The sequence below is a fragment of the Chinchilla lanigera genome, unplaced genomic scaffold, assembly GCF_000276665.1.
Source record: "Chinchilla lanigera isolate Chin_1 unplaced genomic scaffold, ChiLan1.0 scaffold00002, whole genome shotgun sequence".
NCBI classification, from domain to species: Eukaryota; Metazoa; Chordata; class Mammalia; order Rodentia; family Chinchillidae; genus Chinchilla; species Chinchilla lanigera.
In genome coordinates, this window is record NW_004955403.1 from 3954995 (window position 1) to 3975047 (window position 20053).

Sequence of the window (20053 nt, forward strand, 5' to 3'; positions counted from 1 at the left end):
ATCCTGACAGCTGTGAACAGCTTGGTCAGGGAGTGAAATGCAAGGGAGATTCTTAAATTGCATTTAAACAAATGTGAAGAAAATACAACAAACACATCAGGTGTGACTTAAATTGCAAGCATCACAGAACAAATTAGGATACCTAAAGATGGACGTTATTCTCTTTTAAACAGAGACCTCTTCTGCAGGGGGAAACCCCCATTTCTCACTCTTCCTGGTTGGAGGCTGTGGCTGCTATTATTATGACTCTGCCCGTTGTGTGTGCACATCCACCCCCCTGGCTTCTCCTTCCTACACCTTTTATAAACACCGTGTTTCACTTGGAAGCGGGCAGAGTTATTCTTGGCAATGCTCAGCAAAAGTGGAAACAGCAGGGGATCTCTAAGGGCTATACTGACCAGAAGCAGGAACTGTAAAGAATAGGTCTTGCATTCAGCTTCCATACTGTTCAGAACACAGACCTGTATCGTGGGACGGCATGGTGACTCAGAGCTTCTGAGGAAGTGGGAAAACTCCAAAGTGGGATCTGTGTCCCGTGTATTTTTAACTAGAATAATTTGTTGAAACTTTGTCCTTCTTGTGGCTGTTGACATTCCACATATCAAAAAAATCATTAGCTAGCTAAGAACTAAGGTAACCAAAGCACTTAAATGGTCCGCTAAAACAGCATCACATTGGCAAGGGTGCAGATCGGGTGGAGATCTAGTGAGAACGTTTATCTCTGGGTGCTCAGGTTGAAATTCTCCAGAGCCCTTTGAAAGCTGACAGAAGTACATTCATGAGTCAACAGGTACTGCTATGCCTGTTGAAAGTAAGTTTTTAGGAAGTGTTACTAAGACATTATTCTAAATGGTGATACAAATTTTAAAAATATTGGTAGATTCATAAACACATGGACCAGTTTATCGCTGATACATTCAGAGTGGGTTATCACAAGAAGAATATCCACTTAGATGTTCGTCCAACCAGTCTCTGCTGGTCCCCTGACCTTTTGAGATGATATCACAGAAAGTCATGCTGGCACCTAGGTCCTGGCCAGGAGAGTCTCTAGGCTGACCATGGGGCACTGTACTTACACCTAGAGCCCCCTAGCGCTTCTTGGATTCTCTGTGGTCATTTAAATCCATCGTGGGCACTGAGCGTTTGTAAAATAGAGATACAGATATATGGAGTTAAAGCTAGACCTACTTAACATAAACCCCAAATTTTGTTATTAGATGGAAGGGACATAAAATTACTCTAATAAATTTCTGTACATGCTTACAAAAGCTCACAATCAATTTCAGTATTTATATCTTATTAGCAACCAATTTATGAGTCAGCACTGGCCCATGACTCATATCTTAAGGAGCACTGGTCTAGACCTAATTAGAAACTGCAACTTTTTTTCTCATATCAATGACCCTAATTTTTCCCATATTGCTTGTCTTCCTACTATACTTTTTTCTCCTTTCGGAGGTGAATTGAACAGAATCATGGCAAGAATCATTAGGGTAGGAGACACATGTTTCTTTTTGAGTTTTCCAATAAAAAGAATATAGAGAATCAAATGAGGTATTCATAGACATCTGTACATGAGGATATGGCCTATTACACTTTGAAACTGGATCAGAGCCTCTTATCATGTGGCTGAGGACATGTATCAGGATTTGCTAGATTAATTGTTTAAAAACGTAGACTCTTCAATACCTGTCTATATCCACTAAATCACAATTTCTGTGGTTTTCTCTGGACTCTGAATTTTAAGCACACATTCCAGATGCTTCTTATGCACAATAAAGCTAGGGAACTAACTCTTTTAAGATTTGGGAATCTTAAGTGATAAGTTTGAATCATACACTATGGTGGTAAAGTATAAATGCCAATTTTGAAAATGTTCTTTAATGCAAATACATTGGAGTCTCTAATGTGCTTGCAGCATGCAGCACATTTCTAGCATGTATTATTGAGCTCACCGCGATCTCAGCCACATGCAAATAATTTCTGGAAAAAGCTAATGTTCTCATTTTACAGAGACAGAGAACACACATGTACAAGTAGAATACTGTCGCATCCTTTGCTTCTTGTTTCATCTTGTGGAGAGTTTTACATGCCTAAGATCTATTCGGAGCTCTTCCCTGATCTATCCTAATATGATTTTATTTGGAATTAAAGAAGTAGCCTAGCCTCAGAGCCCATGCAGTTACACAGTTGAAATAAGTTGAGTGGCTTAGAAACACTTGCTGCCGTGGCTTGCAGGTCGTTCCCAGAGATTCACTCATGCACTGAAGCTGGATTCCATGTGGTGCTGGGAGAGGTGTTGGAACTTTGGAGACCCACATCCTATGCTCACTGGACTCCAGTGAGTCTAGTGAGAGGGCCGGTATAAAAGTGCAGGAGCGGCCCTTCCCAGCTGCCCGGCTTCCCATCTCATTGTGTGATCTCCTTCTCACGTGCAGCCCATCCTATGCCATCTGTCATGGCGTGTGTGACACAGCAGCAAGGCCCTAAGAGCCTCACCAGATATACCCGACTAAGAAAGCAGGTGTCGCTATCGCCAGGCCTTTAATTTTGTAGTGCAAATAGCTGAGGGAGAGAACCGCATTTATTCCTATTTGTGTACAGGGTTAGAGTTTCTGGTGTGCCCCATCTGTTTGTGTCAGTGGTTAAACATGGAGGAGGGAGGCTCCTTTGATTCTGTTTGTGAGAAAACTGGGTCATCATGCTGACATTTCAGCTCGAACGGACATGGATAGAGATATTTCCTTGTCCACCTGACGTGAGGAAGTTAGTCCTCCTGGATTTTCCTCTCTCCCGAAGCACACTGGTAATTTCCCAGAGAAAACAGCAAAATCCCACAGAAGTGACTTGTTCACAGCGGCTTTCGCAGCACACAGCGCTCGCTGCAGAGGAGGCTGTCGGGTCACGCGAGCTGCGGGACGCCCTCCCTCCGGCCTTCACTGTACCCATGTCCCTAGTCAGCCATGGCCGCTCTCTGGGCTCGGTCTCTTCTTCTCAGGGTGCTGATACCGCTCAGAACTCTCGGAGAGTCCCAGCAGTGGGTGAGTCTGCACTGCCAAGCACAGATTTTGGCTGTGGGTAAACGGCAGGCTGGTTAGTGCTGGAGAGAGACGTGTATCAGAGGCAAAAGTGTGGGTGTGCGTGGAGTCAGACTTGACATCCAGCTGGCCTCTGGCTAGGCGATGTGTGTGACCAGTCCTTCAGGGTCCCCCACATTTCTGACCTTGTGAAGTAGCGGCTGTGATGGCTACTCCAGAAGGCTGCTGCAGGGATGAGACGGGGTGGAGTGCAGACATACTTACCGTGTCCAGCACGTAGTAAGTTCTTAATCGGTAACATCCAACAGGCGTTAGCATTTTTATTGAATTTGCTTGCTTACCCCTTTCTAAGCTAGACTAAAACAACCATGTGTATCACCTTGGGTTTAGATCTGCGGCTGTACCCGGGATTGTTTTTAGCAGCTGTCTCGCTTTGGGATATATTTCTCCAAATATAATTTACACACAGACTGCTGTGTGTCCATTGGAAGGTTTTGGGAACCTGAAACCCGGTGATGATGAGACGCTGTGTGAACACAAGATCAGAGAAAAGCCCTCCGGAGAGAGACAGCAGCGAGGCGGCCAAGTGCAGCGGGGCTCCGGGGCGCAGCAGCGCTGCGAGCCTCAGGCTGGTGATGCTCATGGAGGGCGGATGATGCTTGCGGAGGGCGCGGCTGAGGGCTTTCGGGAGAGCGCTGCCGTCCCCGCCGCTCTCAGCCTGCTTCTGGCTTGTGTTCTTGGCGGCAGAACGAGGACCGAAGGAGGAGACACTGCTGAGTCTCCGTGGTCAGCTGGAAACCCGAGGGCTGTGTCTTTGCTCTCCCCTGCTCTACTCCCCATAGATAGTCTGTGAGCTTCTGGGAATAAGTTGCTTAAACGAGGTCTTTAATTTTCTACGTTTGGTGCATTCGGCCGACTCATACCTCAGTCCCCCTCGCCCCATCCTTGCTGGTCAGCAGTTGCTCGGGGTTGTGCCAATCGGTTGGGGTTTCAGAGGTCGTGGAGCTGGGTGCGGAAGGGAGCACTTTCCACGCAGTCTTTCTGTGGCATCTTTCTCTCCTGCACACTGACGCTGGAGATTTCCAGAGTCCGCTCTCCCGCGGCGGCCGCTTCAGCCATCCTGGTCGCACGGGTCTTCCTTCTGGGTGGGGGGCACCACGCCGCCCCCACCACCGTCCTCACACACCCACCACCTGCAGCCGTGTGCGTCTCCCTCCCGCACCCAGCGCCTCCTCACCTCCTCCTCAGAGCACTGTTCCCGCACTGGTTCCTGGAGAGGGCGATCCCTTCCTCTGGCCTGGGCCATTCTGGCAGCAGCCTCTCTGCTCTGTTCCCTGAGGACCTTCTCTTTTTCCTTGGAAGTGTTTTTCCTAATCGTGATGAACTGTGTCATATCCTCTCCCGACTCCGGGCTGTGTCTGCTTGGTTTATGGCTCTCCCCGCGCTTTGCACCCTAGGACGCACCAGGTGAAAACACAAAGGTGTGGTCTGGGTGCGGAGTTGCTATGCACGAGCCTCCCGCTCAGTTTTCGCTGCTGGTACTTCCAGCCTTTTCCTGTACGAAGCAGTGTGGCCGGAGCCGGAGTGGCACAGCGAGCGCTGAGCTCCGGCACCGTGGTCCCCTGGCCGCGCCTCATTCAGCTGTGAGCTGTGACTGAAGAGCCGATGACCAGGCGACCTGTGTGTGACACGCAGATGTTGGTAGCACACGGCACCGGGACAGCGGTGCGCAGCGGGCATCTTACTGCATGGGCGGACAGAGGAGGAGCAGAGGGCTGGGGCCGCGGCAGCCTGAGCCCCGGGGTGATGCTGTGCTGTGAGCAGAGAGTGAGGCGCTGCGTGACCTGAGGAGTTGGGAGTTCAAGGTGAAGGCCAGGGATATAACTCAGTGGCACAAGCGCCTGCCTGGCGAGCACAAGGTCCCGAGTTCGATTCCTGGTACAGAAAAAAAAAAAGGGATGAAAACAGACGCTCACTGTTCAGTCTGTTTGCTGCTCACGAGCTGCAGCCACCTTTGGATGCCAAAAGAAAGAAGCGAATCCAGTCTCTGCATTTGCTTCTCTGATCTCCTCGTGGTGACCGAGGCCACTGTGGAGCCGTTACCTCTTACAGAGTAGCTGGCTTTTTCAGGAACGTAACTTGCGGGAGGCAGTCATGCAACACTTGGTTTGGGTGTCATTCAGATCCGACTTCGGGGCCGGCTGTGGGCTGTGGGCACCACTACTCCACGAGCCTTAGCTTCCTCACCCGCAGCGCGGGTCTACAGCACCGCGCACCTCACCCTGAGAGCTCTCAGCAGGCTTTCCAGGCGTCCGCCGTGTCCCTTGCGCAGCGTAGCCCTCTGCACGTGTCCGCTGTGGCTGTGTTCACCGAGACACGCTGCAGAGCCGTGCGGATCTGCCCTGGCTCCTGTCCACAAGAGGCCTGGACGCGCGGTGTTGACCCGGGCTCGCTGCGGCCGGGCTCCGTGCTCTCCGGCCGCTGGAGCTGTCTGGGTTATGGGAACAGTGCCCACCTCCTGAGTGCTGAGAGGCTTAAACCCAGTCGCCTCCTTCACAGGCAGTGCACTGGACAGAGTTCATCTTGATTTCCTGGACGTTTGTTAGCAAGAGTTCGTCCTGTGCAGTGATTGCATATAGCCAACACTTAATAATTGCAGTGCCTAACACGGAGCGGGGAGGCCGACAGCCTCAGGCGGCTCCTTTCTGCATGAAAAACCTCTGGGTTCCCTACCGTCAGGTCTTTCCAGCAAAGACCCGCGCACTAGCCAGCCTGATGGTTGCATCTGCTTTTGCATTAAAAGTGAGGTCTGAAGATAACTTCTGGCTGATAACTGCATTGGGGACTTTCATTAAAACCGCGGGCTGCTTGGAAAGGGCCTGGTCCCTCGTGGCGGTTCGCTGTCACAGGCGCACGACTCCCCTGGTGTGGTTAGGGTTCTCCGAGCCTGTTCCCGGCCCCAAGGAAGGCTAGAGCCGAGCGGAGGGTCGGAACACACTGGCGACCCCAGGCCACAGCCCCTGCACTGAGTAACCCTCACTGCAAGCTCCCTTGGTGAGGCAGTCGGCTTGTTTGGCTCAGCCTGCTCTGTGTGTGTATGTGTGTGTGTGTGTGTGTGTGTGTGTGTGTGTGCGCGCGCGCGCGAGCACGCATAACTCACTCCTTGGAATTCTCCCATGGAAAAGCAAAGGAAGGAAGCGAGGGGAGGATGGGGCCATCGCATCCTGTACCCTGTGGGGTGTGGCCACGATGCCTCCGCCAAAGGGACACAATCGGTGTGTTTTTTCACTTAGGATGCCTGAGCAGAGATAAGCCCTGGTGAGGGACGGGCGGGCCCGGAGGGTCATTCTCAGCGGGACAGGAGTCTCCGGAGCCGCCCGCTCGCACCCCTGCTGGGATTTATTTCTAGAAGGTTTGGGGAAGGGGAGCCTCCAGAGCCGCCTTCGGACACCGGAGCCCCAGACCTCAGTGCTGGCCGCTGCTATGAGTGAGACTGCTGGGCAGCTGAGCCCTGGGAGGACTTCGAGGAGAACGTGACCGGGGACTTTCCCAAACCTGGTCGAGATGCTGGAGCCCCCCTGGCGAGGGCAGACAGGAACTCCGTGGGGTTGGAGGAGGTAAGGCGAGGAACACTGCGCGGAGGAATTCCATTCTTACCCGCTGCCTTTTTTGCAACTCGGTCTGACCGGATTTGCAGCCCTTTCGGCCTTTCTCTTGGTCAGGTGCTCAACCGTGTCCTTCCCCAGTTCCCTAGTGTGGTTAGCAACAGTGACTCACAAACTCGGTGGTGTCGCTTGACACCGGACACAGGAGAGCGGACTGGACGTGTACAGACGTGTACGGAGCCCTTACAGGCAGCCACGCACGCCTGGCTGTGGAGGCCCAGCTCCCGCTGGTCTAAGTGGAGGACTTCACCGTGATGTTAAGTACAGGCTTTGCCTATCAGAATGGTTTTGAAAATGGCATTAGATTGACCCTAAACAGGTTGCATGACAGAGTATCAGTCTCTTGGAAAGCTAAAGTTTTTTGGATGAAATTGAGAGCCCTTCTTTCAGAGAATGAGGTGTTAAAACATTTATTTTTAAGGTAAAGTGTCTATGAGCAAGTAGTCATAAGTGGTCACAGTCTGGAGACTTTTGTTGTACTGACTGTCTTGCAGAAAACTTTGGGAATGAAAACGTGGTTTTTAGATACATCTTTCTGGAAACAGCAGCAAACTGAGTTTTCTGTGGACCTAAAAATCAACAAACATGCATCTGCTTTAGTTAACTGAACCCTGTTATAAATTAGTTTTGTCTAATGAAAATTTTTATTTTGGGTATAAAATGCCAATCAGAGGTGCTTATAGGAGCAGGGGTATCACTTTTATTGCCTTTGGGAGGCAGCTGATATTTAGTTCCCTGGAGCTAGGAATGGTGGCCATCCTGCCTGCGCCGGGGAGAGACCCTCCCAAGGCACCAAGGGCTGCTGTGACAGGGGCGACTTCACTGAGCTCAGTTTACCGAGTAGTAAAAGTTAATGCTGCAGCAAAGATTCAGGTCAGCAGTCTAATTTCTGGAGAGGTCGTTCGTTTTTGGGGAGCGACCTGCAGGAAGTGGGCACTTCTGCGAAATTATTCTTTAGAATCAGCGACTAATGTTGCAGAACTGTTGCTTCCCATGCTTCTAACATTTTCAGGCTGAATTTTGATTCGCTCCAACAAATGTTCAATTCAGCTCAATAAGAGCAGCCTCCTTCTTTAAAGAAAGTTAGGGTTGCAGTTCCTCATCTGTATCGCCTGAGCTCCCTAAGATCAGAGGAATTGTTTACTCCTAACTAATGGACATTTTCGTGCAGAATTCTCAGAGGCTTCTGCTTTAGAAAGTGCAAGGTGAAAGTCAGAGCCTGAAGGCTTTCAAGCCTGAAAGTTTGCTTTCAAACTTCACTTAGTATTAAAAGAGATTATCTCCGAGTGACAGTTTCGTGTATACATGATATTTTTTAAACGATTAGAAGAGAGAAAGGAGATTATGTACCAAACTCCCATTATCATTTCTGGCAAATTTGGCGAGACAGATCCTCTGGCGAGCGCTGCAGTCAGAGCCCTGTTGAGTTTGTGTGAGGAGAAGACCGTGCCTCTGCCGGATTCCTTCTCAAGCCAAGCTTGAGCCCAGTGGCAGAAATCGAGCTTTGGCTGACCTCCTTGGGAGACCGTACTCTCAGGAGCTGTGAGGTGGTGAGCTTCCTGCTGTGGTTTACAGGGGCTGACGACCCCTTGGCTGCCTGGGCTTTCGGCAACTGTTAATTAAGAAAGCAGACTTTTTTTAAAAAAGGAGAATTTCAAAAAACAGAAACATACTTCTTTTTTAACATGCATATTTATGAGAAATTAGACTACAATAAAATTTTAAAGTAAGGGAATGAGATTGAAGAATTATGCTTTTTAAGTGTTAAAGTAAAAACGGAGCTTCCTTTGAAGGAAGGATGAGCCATAAACCTATAAAACCTCACTCTCCAACTCTGCTTGTGCCAGGCTACAGTGCTGCGGCCCGCACTCTAAACCAGACCCTCCCGTGACCATTTTCTGATCAAGGTATGGAATCTTCGCATTTGAAGACCGACCTCAGGGTATGAAACCTATGAATCCAGCAATTTCGAGAAATGGAATTTAAACTCCCCTCTCCTGTCACCTCGCAGCCACAGCCTGGCAGTGTCCTGAAAAGCACAGGATGCTTCCTTGGCAAGTAGGAAGTCCGTGTGGACGCAGTGCAGTGACACAGGAAGTACGTGGCATTAGAGTTTTCCTGAGTTACTGATGGAGAATCGCAGCTTTGTATTGCGACTGATGAAGCCCACTGAGTGAAGTCGGGGATGGCACTGCCTCTGCACGAGGGCCGCTGTGCTGTCTGTATCTGCAGCTCTGTCTGCGCGGGAAGGGTGGCGCCGGGAGGTGGTGCTGGGAGGTGGTGCTGCGTTGTGGCTGCAGTGCTTGATGCTCCCTGGGCACGAGCTGCAAGGGTCCTTCTGCCTTCCTGCAGCCCTTCTGCACAAGGCACTCAGGATGGCTTTGCGTTGTTGAGTGCAGGCCGTGTCACTTCCCTGCCTTCAATCCTCCATTGCTGTCCATCCTCCTCAGGGTGAACCCAGGCTCATGGGAGTGCGCAGAGCAGGGAGCGGAGCGCTGAGGGGCACGCTCTCCTGAGCAGGGCCCTGGTTCTCGGGGCGCAGAGTCGCCTGACTACTCTGTTAGCTCCTTCATTGTTAAGCGCCGGATATCAGTTTCCGCCTCAAGGAAGTGTGGGTTTAAATCCCTGACCCTAAGCTGTTCCATTAAGCGCTCGTTTTGTGAAGGGAGGAAACTGCAGAAAGAACACAGGGAAGAAACACTTAGACCCACTTTGGCAATCGCCACCCAAGAGCTTCGGTTGAATAGAGGTGATAAAAGATGGTCCAGAGACGGCTTGTAAAGGAAGCCACTGCAAACGCAGGACCCGTGGAAACACATCCCTGCACTGCTGGCCGCTCCCTGCTTCTTCCACAGGAAGCCACCAACAGGCTTCACAGGAAGCTTATTCAGTGAGCGCTCAGAGCGCCCTTCAGGACAGGACTGCCCACCCCTCCCACGGGGGCTCTGGCTTCATCTTCCCTGCTTCCGCCCTTCCTCACTTCACTCCAGCCTCTCAGGCGCCTTGATGGCCGCAAAGATGTTGTGATTCTGCCTCTGGGCTTTAGCTCTGGTTGCACTGTTTGTCTAGAAGTGTCCCCAGACATGATTTGTCTCAGTCCCTCCCTTCAACTTCTGTGCTTCTCTAGCACTTTCTCAGTGAGGCCTCCTCCCACTGCCCCAGCTAAAACTGCAGCCCTTCCTCCAGCTTTGCCAGGCAACTTCTTTCCATAGCTCTCTCACCTTCTGACATGCTATCTTATCTACCTGTATGTCTGGTACACTGTCTGTCTTCTCTACAGAAGGTGAACTGCAGGAGGCGTAGGATTTTCATTTTCACTGAAGCGTTCCACATGCCTGCTGCTATCATCTGGCACATGGTTCTCAGATCTGGTTGAATGAAAGGCGTCTTAATATTTGCTCTTCACTACATGATACCGATTTATATTAGTATTATATTGTTAAAATATATAAAAGAGACATAACATTCTCACCAAGGAATGCTTACAGGCTTTTGAAAGAGGTCTCTCTCTTGTTCAGAGTAGACAAAAATGAGGGCACTATTACGAACGCCATGATAAGCCTTATTAGATGATTTGGCGAGATCAGTTTAAACTCTCAATCTTTTCAGCAAGAATTTCCAGTTAAAATTCACCCGAAATTTGGGCACATTTTAAAAATTTGTGTTTTTTTAAATTAACTTTATTGGTACAGTTTAGATTTACATAGTGATCACATCCACCATAGAGAATTTGTACTGTACATGATATGTCTCCAGTCCTCTTTTTTTCCCCCGTTCTCTTCCCCCCCTTCAGACCCTCTTCCCCTCCTTGTTCACAAAGCTTTGTTTCCATTTTATCCTCCCCCCAGTTCCTCTTTCCTTTTGAACAGTTAATTCCTATCTCACAATATCTGTTATGTATTTTGGTTCTTATTTACACTTGCAGTTTCTCATACCAGAGAGACTTTTCTGGGAGATGTTTCGTATTTAAACCATAGCTAATCTTGCATTTTATTCCTTTATCTCCTGGGCTCAAATATTTTGCTTCTTTCTTGGGGAAGCAGACTTCATAGAAGTAGTTACAGCTTCAATAACAGAATTAATTGGAGTATCCCTACAGAATAATATTTAAAAACTGAACAAAATCACTTTGGAAAAGCATCACGGATTGCTAAGTATGGCAGGTGTACAGATTTTCAAAAATTCCCGCAATATGCTCCCACAATGTTTGCAAATCAGTTTACATGAAAAGTAAAATGAATGGAGAGCCCTCTGTGTGCGTGTGTTTAGGTAAAATAGCCAGTCATACTTGTAAGCAAATGCAGTCTTCTGTATGTCTTCAGACACTCAAGTTCCTTACATAAAATGGCATAGTGATTACATGTCATGCATCTGCAGCCTTGTGTTTTAAACCATCTCTGCATTACTTATAATACCTGATACAATGTGGCTGCTGTATAAAGAGTGTACTGCTTATGGCATAATGACAAGGGGAAAAGCTTGTACAGGTTCACTACAGATGCAGCTTTCTCTCAAACATACTCTGTCCACAGCTGGTTGAATCCATGGATATAAAGCCTGTGGATATGGAGTCTAGTTGTGAAGAAGACATATGAGATATTAAAGGACTTGATGCTTTTTGTAAATCTACCAGACGAAGCTGGATTTAGAGAAGGTGCTTATGTGTATGCATTAAACATGCTCAACATTTCCTTCTGTGTCGCTATATTCCAGCTGGGAAATTACCCTAGTACCTGGAGTCTACACTGCCTATTATATATATATATATATTTTTTCTTTTTTTCTTTTTGAGACAAAGTCTCACTACGCAGTTCAGGCTGGCCTTGAGCTGACTTTGTAGCCCTGGCTGGTCTCGAACTTGCAATGATCCTCCTGCCTCAGCCTGCCGAGTGCTTATACTGCCTGTTACCGATGCCACTGTACCTGGACACAGACACTTTCAATGTGGTGGAGGGGAGAGGGGGACAGGACGGAAAGGGCAGCAGGGGAGGTCAAGACAGACAAAGCCACGGATGCCGAGCTTGTGAAGGCCGAGCTCAGGTTGCTGTCTGACACGGGTGCCAGCCCTTCTGTGTGGCCAGGCCACACTGAGCAGAGAGCAGTGGTCTTGGGCTGCGTATGAAGTGGGAAATACAGTTCACGTCTGTCAGTAACAAAACTGCCTTTTTAAAGTATTTTGACTTATTAAGTGATTTTATGAAATAACACAAACAAACCGAAGTTTAATAATTAACTAGGAAAACCTACACATGTGCGTAAGCACAGTAAATGTGTGTTCACACACGTCGGCATGCTGAAATACTACACAGTCTGACCAGAAAGTATGGAGGATGTTTAAATTAAAAAAAGTTATTACAGGCAGAGACACACTGCCCAGTCCTCTCAGAACCCTCCCCTTGTTCTGAGCACTTGCTCCCCCTCCCGCCAGGCACTTTCTGGAGCAGCTCTGGGGTCCTCTTTGTGCCGTCTTTCGTTGCCTGAGCTGACTCGTGGCGTTTCCCTCCTGTGGTCACTTGGACTTGGAGAAGAGCCAGAAGCTGGGCAGTGCCAGGCCTGGTGAGTCAGGTGGACGAGGACGCAGCGTCGTGTTTCCCAGGGCTGCCTTTATTTTGGATGGCGCTCACAGCAACGTTCTCTGTGCAGTATTTTTTTTTTTTTAATCACACCTTGTGAAGACATTCACAGAAGAGGGCATCCAGAAATGCTTCAGGAAGTGGCGAGACAAAACATGAACAACTCAAGGAGCAGAATGAAAGATGATAAGAAGCACAGAGGCAGGTTCTGCGGGAATGAGAGGAGGAAGCAAAAATGGTTGTGGTGCAAGGCGTAGTGCACCAGTGCCCCTGGAGAATGTAGTTATTCTGTATCACACACGTACAGCAATGGAAAGGAAAAAAGAGAAAAATATTTTTTTAGAAGTGGTAAGAATGGTGAGATAAATGTGTTTGAAGCGAAGGGAATGTTTTGAGGGGGATTAATGGCAATGTGTCTTTTACTGTAATAAATTTTAAGTGGACACCACATTTTTTGATCAGGCATAGTATTACTGGTAGTTGTGTATTTTATTCACCAAGTCACATGAGTACCTGATACCCGAGGGCTTTGATTCGACTTTGGAAGGCACAGGTTGCAGTCAGGGACGCCCTGTCCCTCCCCTCCACAGTGTCAGATTGTCACCTATGCAGTCCTTGCTGAAGCACTGCCTGATCAAGCCGTGAAAAATATGACTGAGAATCGCATCAGTGTTAAACAGTGATGATCTCGTAGAGCATTCTGAGCTGTCCGTGGCTGCTGTGGCCCGGGGACCACAGGATGGATACCCCCGGTCTAGAAGGAGAAGGTCAAGGTTAAGGAGAGAGGTGACTGATGGGAGGAACTGTGTTGAGGTGACCATCATAAAGGCGAGCTGAGCCCTGGGCAAGAAGCCATGCGGTAGGGATGGACATAGGAAGATGGAGCTTGAAAAGCCAGAGGACAGTAGTCACTATCCTTGGTCCCTTAGTGCTACAGGACGCGGGGTCCCCTGCTCCACATGGGGCGCTAGTTAGGCAGCATGCTGAGGACGCGGGAGATGGGTTTGGAACCCTTGTTAAGAGAAGCAGGGAAAGGAAGAGACCGCGTGTAAGTGGGACCATCAGTAGGTGGTTTTGAAGTGCAATATTTCATTGATTTGTCAGTTACAGGAAGAAATAGATTTATAGTTATCTCTATGTTACACTCGCAGGGGATTTAGAGTTCTTTCTTTGGCGTAACGTTTATACTCCTTGTTCTCTTGGGGAGGGAGCATTTTTAAAAGACTGAGTCACTCAACATGTGTTTAAATGAAGGTAAAAAGAATAATTCATAAAATCTAGGAAAAGGTATTTTGTCCTCAAAAAAATCCATGAGAAAAAGATTTGAGCAGAGAAATGCTACTGCTGTGAGAGTAGCCTCGGGCTAGACTGTTATTGACTGCAACCTACACAAAGGTATTAATCCAGGATACCTAAAGAAAAAGGGCTTAACCCGAAGGACTAGTTCATGTCAGTCTCCTTGGGACAAACCAAAGGGCAGAGTCCTCCTAGGCATCCTTAGCATGCCCTGCCCGCGACAGAAGGGGTGATGGTCAAGGTGGAGCTTGTGGTGCTCACACAAAATAATTTGAACTCTTTCTCAGCTGGTTTATTTGGAGGAACTTTACATTTGCAATTAGAGTGGCTGCCCTTCAGTGGGAGGAGTGTTTGTATTTGTCAAGGACAGTGAATTACTGGAAACAGAAGAAAAGAAAAGTGTCTGGTTTCTCCTAATCCGCTTGACCTGATGTGCGAAGCAAAGTGAAGTCACCAGTAGCTAAATAAGTACATTTGTGAAATTAGGAGTGTTCATCCTCTTGTCCTGGCAGCGCTGCCCTTTCAGGTTCCTTTCTGGAGGAGAAGCAGCGACACTTGTTGTCTAACCTGGAGCCGCGAGGCACGCTCAGAGAGTCCTGGGCATGGTGAATCTAAGCCACCCAGGCCCTTTTAGGGTGTGGCTTTCACCCAAGAAGACAGCAGGAGGAGGGACAAAAGGGAGCTGAGTCTGCCCTTCTGTGGGGAAAGTAACAGCCTCCCTCACACCCGGCCGACTTCCACTGGGCCTCCCTGGCCGCAGCTGGGTCACGTGGCCTCTTCACTGCGCGGGATCCGAGGCTGCCTGAACACAGTGGGGTTTTCTTGGCAAGGAGAAGTGTGGTGGTCAGGCAGCACACGGCCTTCCCAAGGACATCCTTCAGATCCAGTGTGGAGTGACTGCCTGGCTGCCTTCCAAGCGGCAGCCTCCTGCTTCTGTTTCTGCGTTGGGGTGGGGGGGAGCTGCCTACCTGCAGGCCACGAGTGATGGCTCAAGAGGGCTGCGCCTTCCCTTTCCTAAGGAGAACAGTGCTGTGTCATGAGTCTGCACAGTGAAGACTCCATGACTTGGATGTGCAGAATGCAAATGGCGTGAAAGGACCAGCCCTCCCAGAGCACTTCTCAGTGTGGTACCCTACACTGTGTGCAGGATTGTCTCTGGCAATGTTGGCCACCTTGTTCAGGCCCAGAGGTGCCATCTTCTTTCCAGCCTCCTGCCCGCCCTGCCGTTTTCCCAAACAAATGCAAATGTGAACATGCAGGTGATAACCTGCTGGGGGGGAGTCATTAAGAATAGTGTTCACTACTATTTTCCCTTCTGTTTTTTTCTGTTCGTTTTAGAGGTTGTGTTAGCCTTTGAGCTGACAGAAGACAGGTCCTAATTAAGCTAACAGGCTTTCCTTGGTTTTTCCAGATGAGAATTCTCCAGCCAACTTCTGGGATTCTAAAAACAGGGGTGTGACCGGAACACAAAAAGGACAGATTGTGTGGCGAATCGAGCCTGGGCCCTACTTCATGGAGCGTAAGTACCTGAGTGTGAAATACATGCTTAGCATGAGTATTGCATGAGTATGTGGCAATCCTTAGAATCTTTTCTGAATATTATTTTAAAAGTCCTTTGTTCTTCTTTACATATTTAGGTCATGAATCTCCATGGTGGAAGATATATTGTGTTATAAAATGCTCATTAGAGAACACTCATAGACTCTGAGAAATGTGTATAAACATATATACCATAAAAGTATATGTATATAAATGTATATAAAATAAATTTGTTTTTACATATACTTGTGAATATATGTTATATAAACTATATGGCTATTTTAATACTTTACAAATTATAGATATACTTGTAATTAATGTTTAGTTATATTAATTTGTAATTAATATTTGCAATTAGTATTTAATGGAAGCAGAAAGAACAATTCAAGATTTTGGTCAGTGTAAGGATTTTATTTGCCTACACAGTACTCCCTGATTCCTTTGGCCAGCAGCAGAAGTGTGCATGCTTATACAGTACATAATTAACAGAAATCTCTCATATCTTTTGATTCTGGGCTAAGTGGGGGAGGTCTTTACATTTGCCATTAAGAACATATCAATACTCTATGTTTTATGGAATAGAAAGAAAAGGAATGAAAAATAACTTACTAGGTTATCGTCCACATTTGCAGAATTTTCTTTTCTTCAACTTAGGAAAGCATGGGGCCTTTACATTGTTGAGCTCTGGGGAAGGATGAAGGTTTCTAGATGCAAGGGCTTTAATATAAGACAGAGAGGATGATACTAGTAATTAAGGTTAGCACTTATTAAACCATAAAATATAAAGTATGAGTTAATTAAATGGAAACTTACAGCAAGCATATCCTCATTGAAGCATCTACACCTTCTGTAAAGTAGAGGTTATTTTAAAAGATTAGCATCCAGTACTTTGCATTGGCATTAAAGGTGTCAAATAATTTCTTCCCATCCCTACTGGGCAGTCAGCATCCTGGGCCTTGCCCTGGTCCTGCCTCTGCTTCCAAAGAGGTCCTTCTTTTCATAATCTGATGTTCTCTTTGTAAACCTTGAGTGCGGTGTAGTTTTTAAGGGCAAACAAATGCTTATGATCTAACAAGCCGAGCTGGGAGTGGGTGGGTGTGCAGAACAGCTATGTAATTGTCATCTCCCTCACAATAGCACAGAGCATGGGAAAAGTTTGCCAGGGGGTGGCGAGGTTGGTTTCTGGGAGGTGAGATGATGGGCAGTTTGTTTTGCTTGCCCGTTTCTGCTCTTCTTTCCAGCATTGGCTCAGCCAGTAACCCTGCGTAGCAGGGAACGTAAATGATGAGGGAATGAGGAAGATGGAAAGGGAAATAGCTAGTTTTACTTTTAACGCGATTCTTTCCTCGACCCTGGGTGAGGAATATCGCCAGCCGAGCACGAGGGGCCAGGGAAACCACCTTCCCGTTGGTCCCAAGTGCCACAGACGGCCAGGGTCAGTTGTACCTGCCTGTCGACGAGGGTGTGAGTGCCTGGGAAGTAGCACAGTCAGACACTGTGACCATTCAGGACCTCATAGGAGGGGAAGAACCCATTTACAGCAGATCTCTTTTTTGTGATTGATTTTCTTTCTCACCCAAAGTGTTCAAGACTCATCATGTCCCAGGGATCGGGCTACACCAAACAGTAAATAGAGGGTGCCCGTTTTGTTCTCCGTAGTCTTTCATAGACCGCAGCCACTGGTTCGCTCAGCCATACCTGCTCTTTGTCTTCCTTCCTTCTCTCTCGCCTCTGACCCATTCTCTCCCCATGTGTCGGAAGTGTTTACTGAGCACTTGCGGGCTCTGTTGCAGGTCCTCCCTGCACGCCGGCCGGCGAAGGGCTCAGGAGGAGTGCATGCATTCTGTGCTGCTGGACACTGAAGTGCTTTCCGCATGTCACTTGTAACAGCAAATCACTGCATGGGCAGCGGTCACACGGCGCCATCCTGTTTCCGGTCCTGGCAGGGGAAGTAGCAGTAGGATTGGGAGATGTGGAGCGGCACATGTGGGACCCCACTCTCAGTTGTGGTGCTGCAGGTGCAGCATGACCAAGGACGCGTTCTGAGATGGCTCTTGTTCAGGGGAGAGGAGGTGGCCCTGGCTGTTACTTTTACTCTCAGAGCCCGGCTGTAGACGCCGTGATTCTCTAGTCCCCGCCCCGACAGTGTCGCACTGCCCTTTGGGTGGAGAGCAGGTGCTCGTTGTCCTCCATCCTCGTGCTTTATGTCTGGGTTTGGCTGGACCTGTGGTCCTATCGGGTCTCTGCCAGGCTGGTACTGCCCTTGTGCGCTTGAGCTGAGGAAGGCTGGCGTTTTCAGGCTCCTTGGGCCCTTAGTAAAGAGAAGGCAACTCGAAACAGTATATGAACGACAGCTGGGCTCGCCACTTGGACATCTGAAAAGTATGAGGATTAAAATGTGTTCACTCCTTCTCAGATGGTGACCCCAGAGGAAAAAGGGCCTAAAAATAGGAACCGGGACACTGAAAGTTCCATAAGAGCACACAAGGCAACCATTAAAATCATGTTTTAGAATAAATTGCAGTTAGCTTCATTTTTTAGAGTATTCTGTTTTGGTGAAATAGTGGTGCTAAAGGAAGGAAGGTGTTTGCGTTCCATCCAGCTCCGTGGGTCTACACCTACAAACCTGGAGAAGATCCGTACTCCTTAAGTGAGAACAGGCTGAGAACTGCTGCCTCCCTGGGGCTTGTAGCTGTTTCAGGTGACAGCAAGAGCCTGGTCTTTGGGCAAAAGCACCTGCTGCTTGGAGAGGACTGCATGTTACGCTTTTGTCTAGATGCCCCCCAAAGCCTCATGTGTTTCAGATGGGGCTTTTTCAGAGGCAGGTGCATCTGTGATTGATTCATAGTTCAATGCTAGGGTTAAGGGTGGGTGATTGCTGGATCAGTCCTCTGATTGGATTGGCCCCACCCTAATTCTGGTAGACTGGATAAAATGTGAGGGACAGAGGCTTAAACACATGAGGTTTGGGGGCATCTGGACACAACCCTAACATGCAGTGCTCTCCACGTACCAGGTGGTTTTGCCCAAAGACAGGATCTCTTGTGTTGCTCTTGCTGTCTTATGCCGCCATGAACTGTTGCCCTCTGCCAGTCAATTATGAACTGTGACCTAAATAAATCTTTTCTCCTTAACTTTGGGTGGCCAGTATTTTGTCTCAGTGAAATAAAAGTAAGAAACTAAGACACTGTAGAACTTATTTTTCAGATCAGGGCTTGAGATATAGTTATATGAAAATGTTATGATTAATGAGGATGAGTTGAGATTGCTTTTAAAAATTATTTTATGAACAGGTAATTTGTGAAAGGAATATAATGTCAAAAAGATAGAAAAAGTGAAAGTAAATGTCTTCTCAATTTTGGGCCAGTCTCCCTGCTCCGCTACCAGTTTCTTGTTACCTCTCAGGAAATATTTATCCATATACAAACCAAAAAATATGTTCTCTTTTAGAAAAGCAGTAGTAGAACAACACTTTAAGTGCAGTGTTTGGAAACCCCTTTACTTAAGAGCAGGGTTGAGGTCCCAAGGCCCCTTCTACCCCAAACTCCCTGCACCCAGCTGCAGCTGTGTGCTGGACACATGGTCACCATGTATTGGCCTGGGCAGGGAGTGTCTTCATTTGTATTATGAACATTAATAAGTTCAAAATTTTTACCAGTCTTCAGACAGAGAACTAATATCTAGAATATATAAAGAACTCAGAAAAGTTTGACCCCCTCAAAGTAAAAGACCCAGTCAAAAAATGGGCAACTGAAATGAATAGATCCTTCTCAGAAGAAGCAGTACAGACGGTCACTGAATACATGAAAAAACATTCAGCATTGCTGGCCATTTGATAAGTGCAAATTAAAACAATACTGAGATTCCATCTCCAGAAAGAATGGGCTATCCTCAAGAAATCAAATAGCAACAAATGCCAGAGAGGCTGTGGGGAAAAAAGAACTCGGACACATTCTTAGTGGGATGTAAACTAGTACAGCCACCATGGAAATCAGTATGGAAATTCTTCAGGACACTAAAATTAGAAATCCCATTCTACCTAGCTATTCCCCTTCTAGATATGTTCTCCAAAGAGTGAAAGATATTACAGCAATCTGTGCATAGCCATGCTTACAGCAGCACCACCCACAATAGCTAAATCTTAGAAGCAGCCTATATGTCCATCAGCAGATGAATGGGTAAAGAAAGTATGGTATTTTTGGACAATGGAGTACTACTCTGCTGTAAAGAAGGACACACTTGAGCATAGGGAAAATGGATGCACCTTCAGACCACAGTGTTTAGTAAAATGAATGAGACAAATAAGCATAAATATCATGTGGTTCCCTTATAGGAGAAATCCAAAGTATAAATAAAGAGCAGAACTGGAACACAGAGGCTTCTCTGGCTTGTAAGCATTTAAATAGAGGGAACAAATCTTTATTTTAATAGCCTATAAGCAAAATGTCTGAAATAGTCTTGCAAGGCCCAGAATATACTTCCACATTCAGAAGGGGCCTGAGAGGGGACAATGTGACATGGGTACCGTCTCTTTCTGTCAACCCCAGACCTGCCCTGCTGATGGAGGGTTGTCCTGGATCTACACAGAGACCTCGCCCCTCTGGATTGCCCCTGCCCTCGGAGGTGGCTTGGTTTCCTTGATTGTTGTTTGCAGGAATGCTCTTGTTTTTATAGCCTTGTGGTGGGTGGGTTGTTTGTCCCTGTGACTGGCTCCCGCATCAGGCGGGGAGCAAACCCCGCAGAGTTGCTGTGGTCGTTTCTCCCCTCCCTCTCTGTCCTCCATGGCTGTGCTTGTGAGTAGGGCCCGTGGGCTCCTCCCCGTTGGATATGCTGTGCTTCCCTGTGCCCTTCCTTGCACGTGTTTCTGTGGCATAGAGGCCCACAGCAGCTGGCAGCTGGCAGCGTGAACGCCTGGGCATCTCGTCCCTCCACCCTTGTGAGT

The 20053-nt window shown here is 47.8% G+C and overlaps 1 protein-coding gene and 1 long non-coding RNA gene across 2 annotated transcripts in view; one reads left to right on the top strand and one right to left on the bottom strand.

The window, feature by feature from the left end:
* Nucleotides 1-20053, top strand: part of Hecw2 (HECT, C2 and WW domain containing E3 ubiquitin protein ligase 2) — a gene marked incomplete at its 5' end in the record, with an annotated part of 193309 nt that overhangs the window by 52114 nt on the left and 121142 nt on the right. The window contains 1 exon segment of the mRNA XM_013512122.1: nucleotides 14984-15091. Coding sequence (XP_013367576.1) covers nucleotides 14984-15091 — 108 coding nt within the window.
* Nucleotides 12707-15988, bottom strand: LOC106148062. Its single transcript, XR_001233191.1, has 3 exons — nucleotides 15925-15988; nucleotides 15721-15828; nucleotides 12707-13030 (listed from the first exon to the last, which is right to left on the bottom strand). It is a non-coding gene; the product is annotated as an uncharacterized LOC106148062 (long non-coding RNA).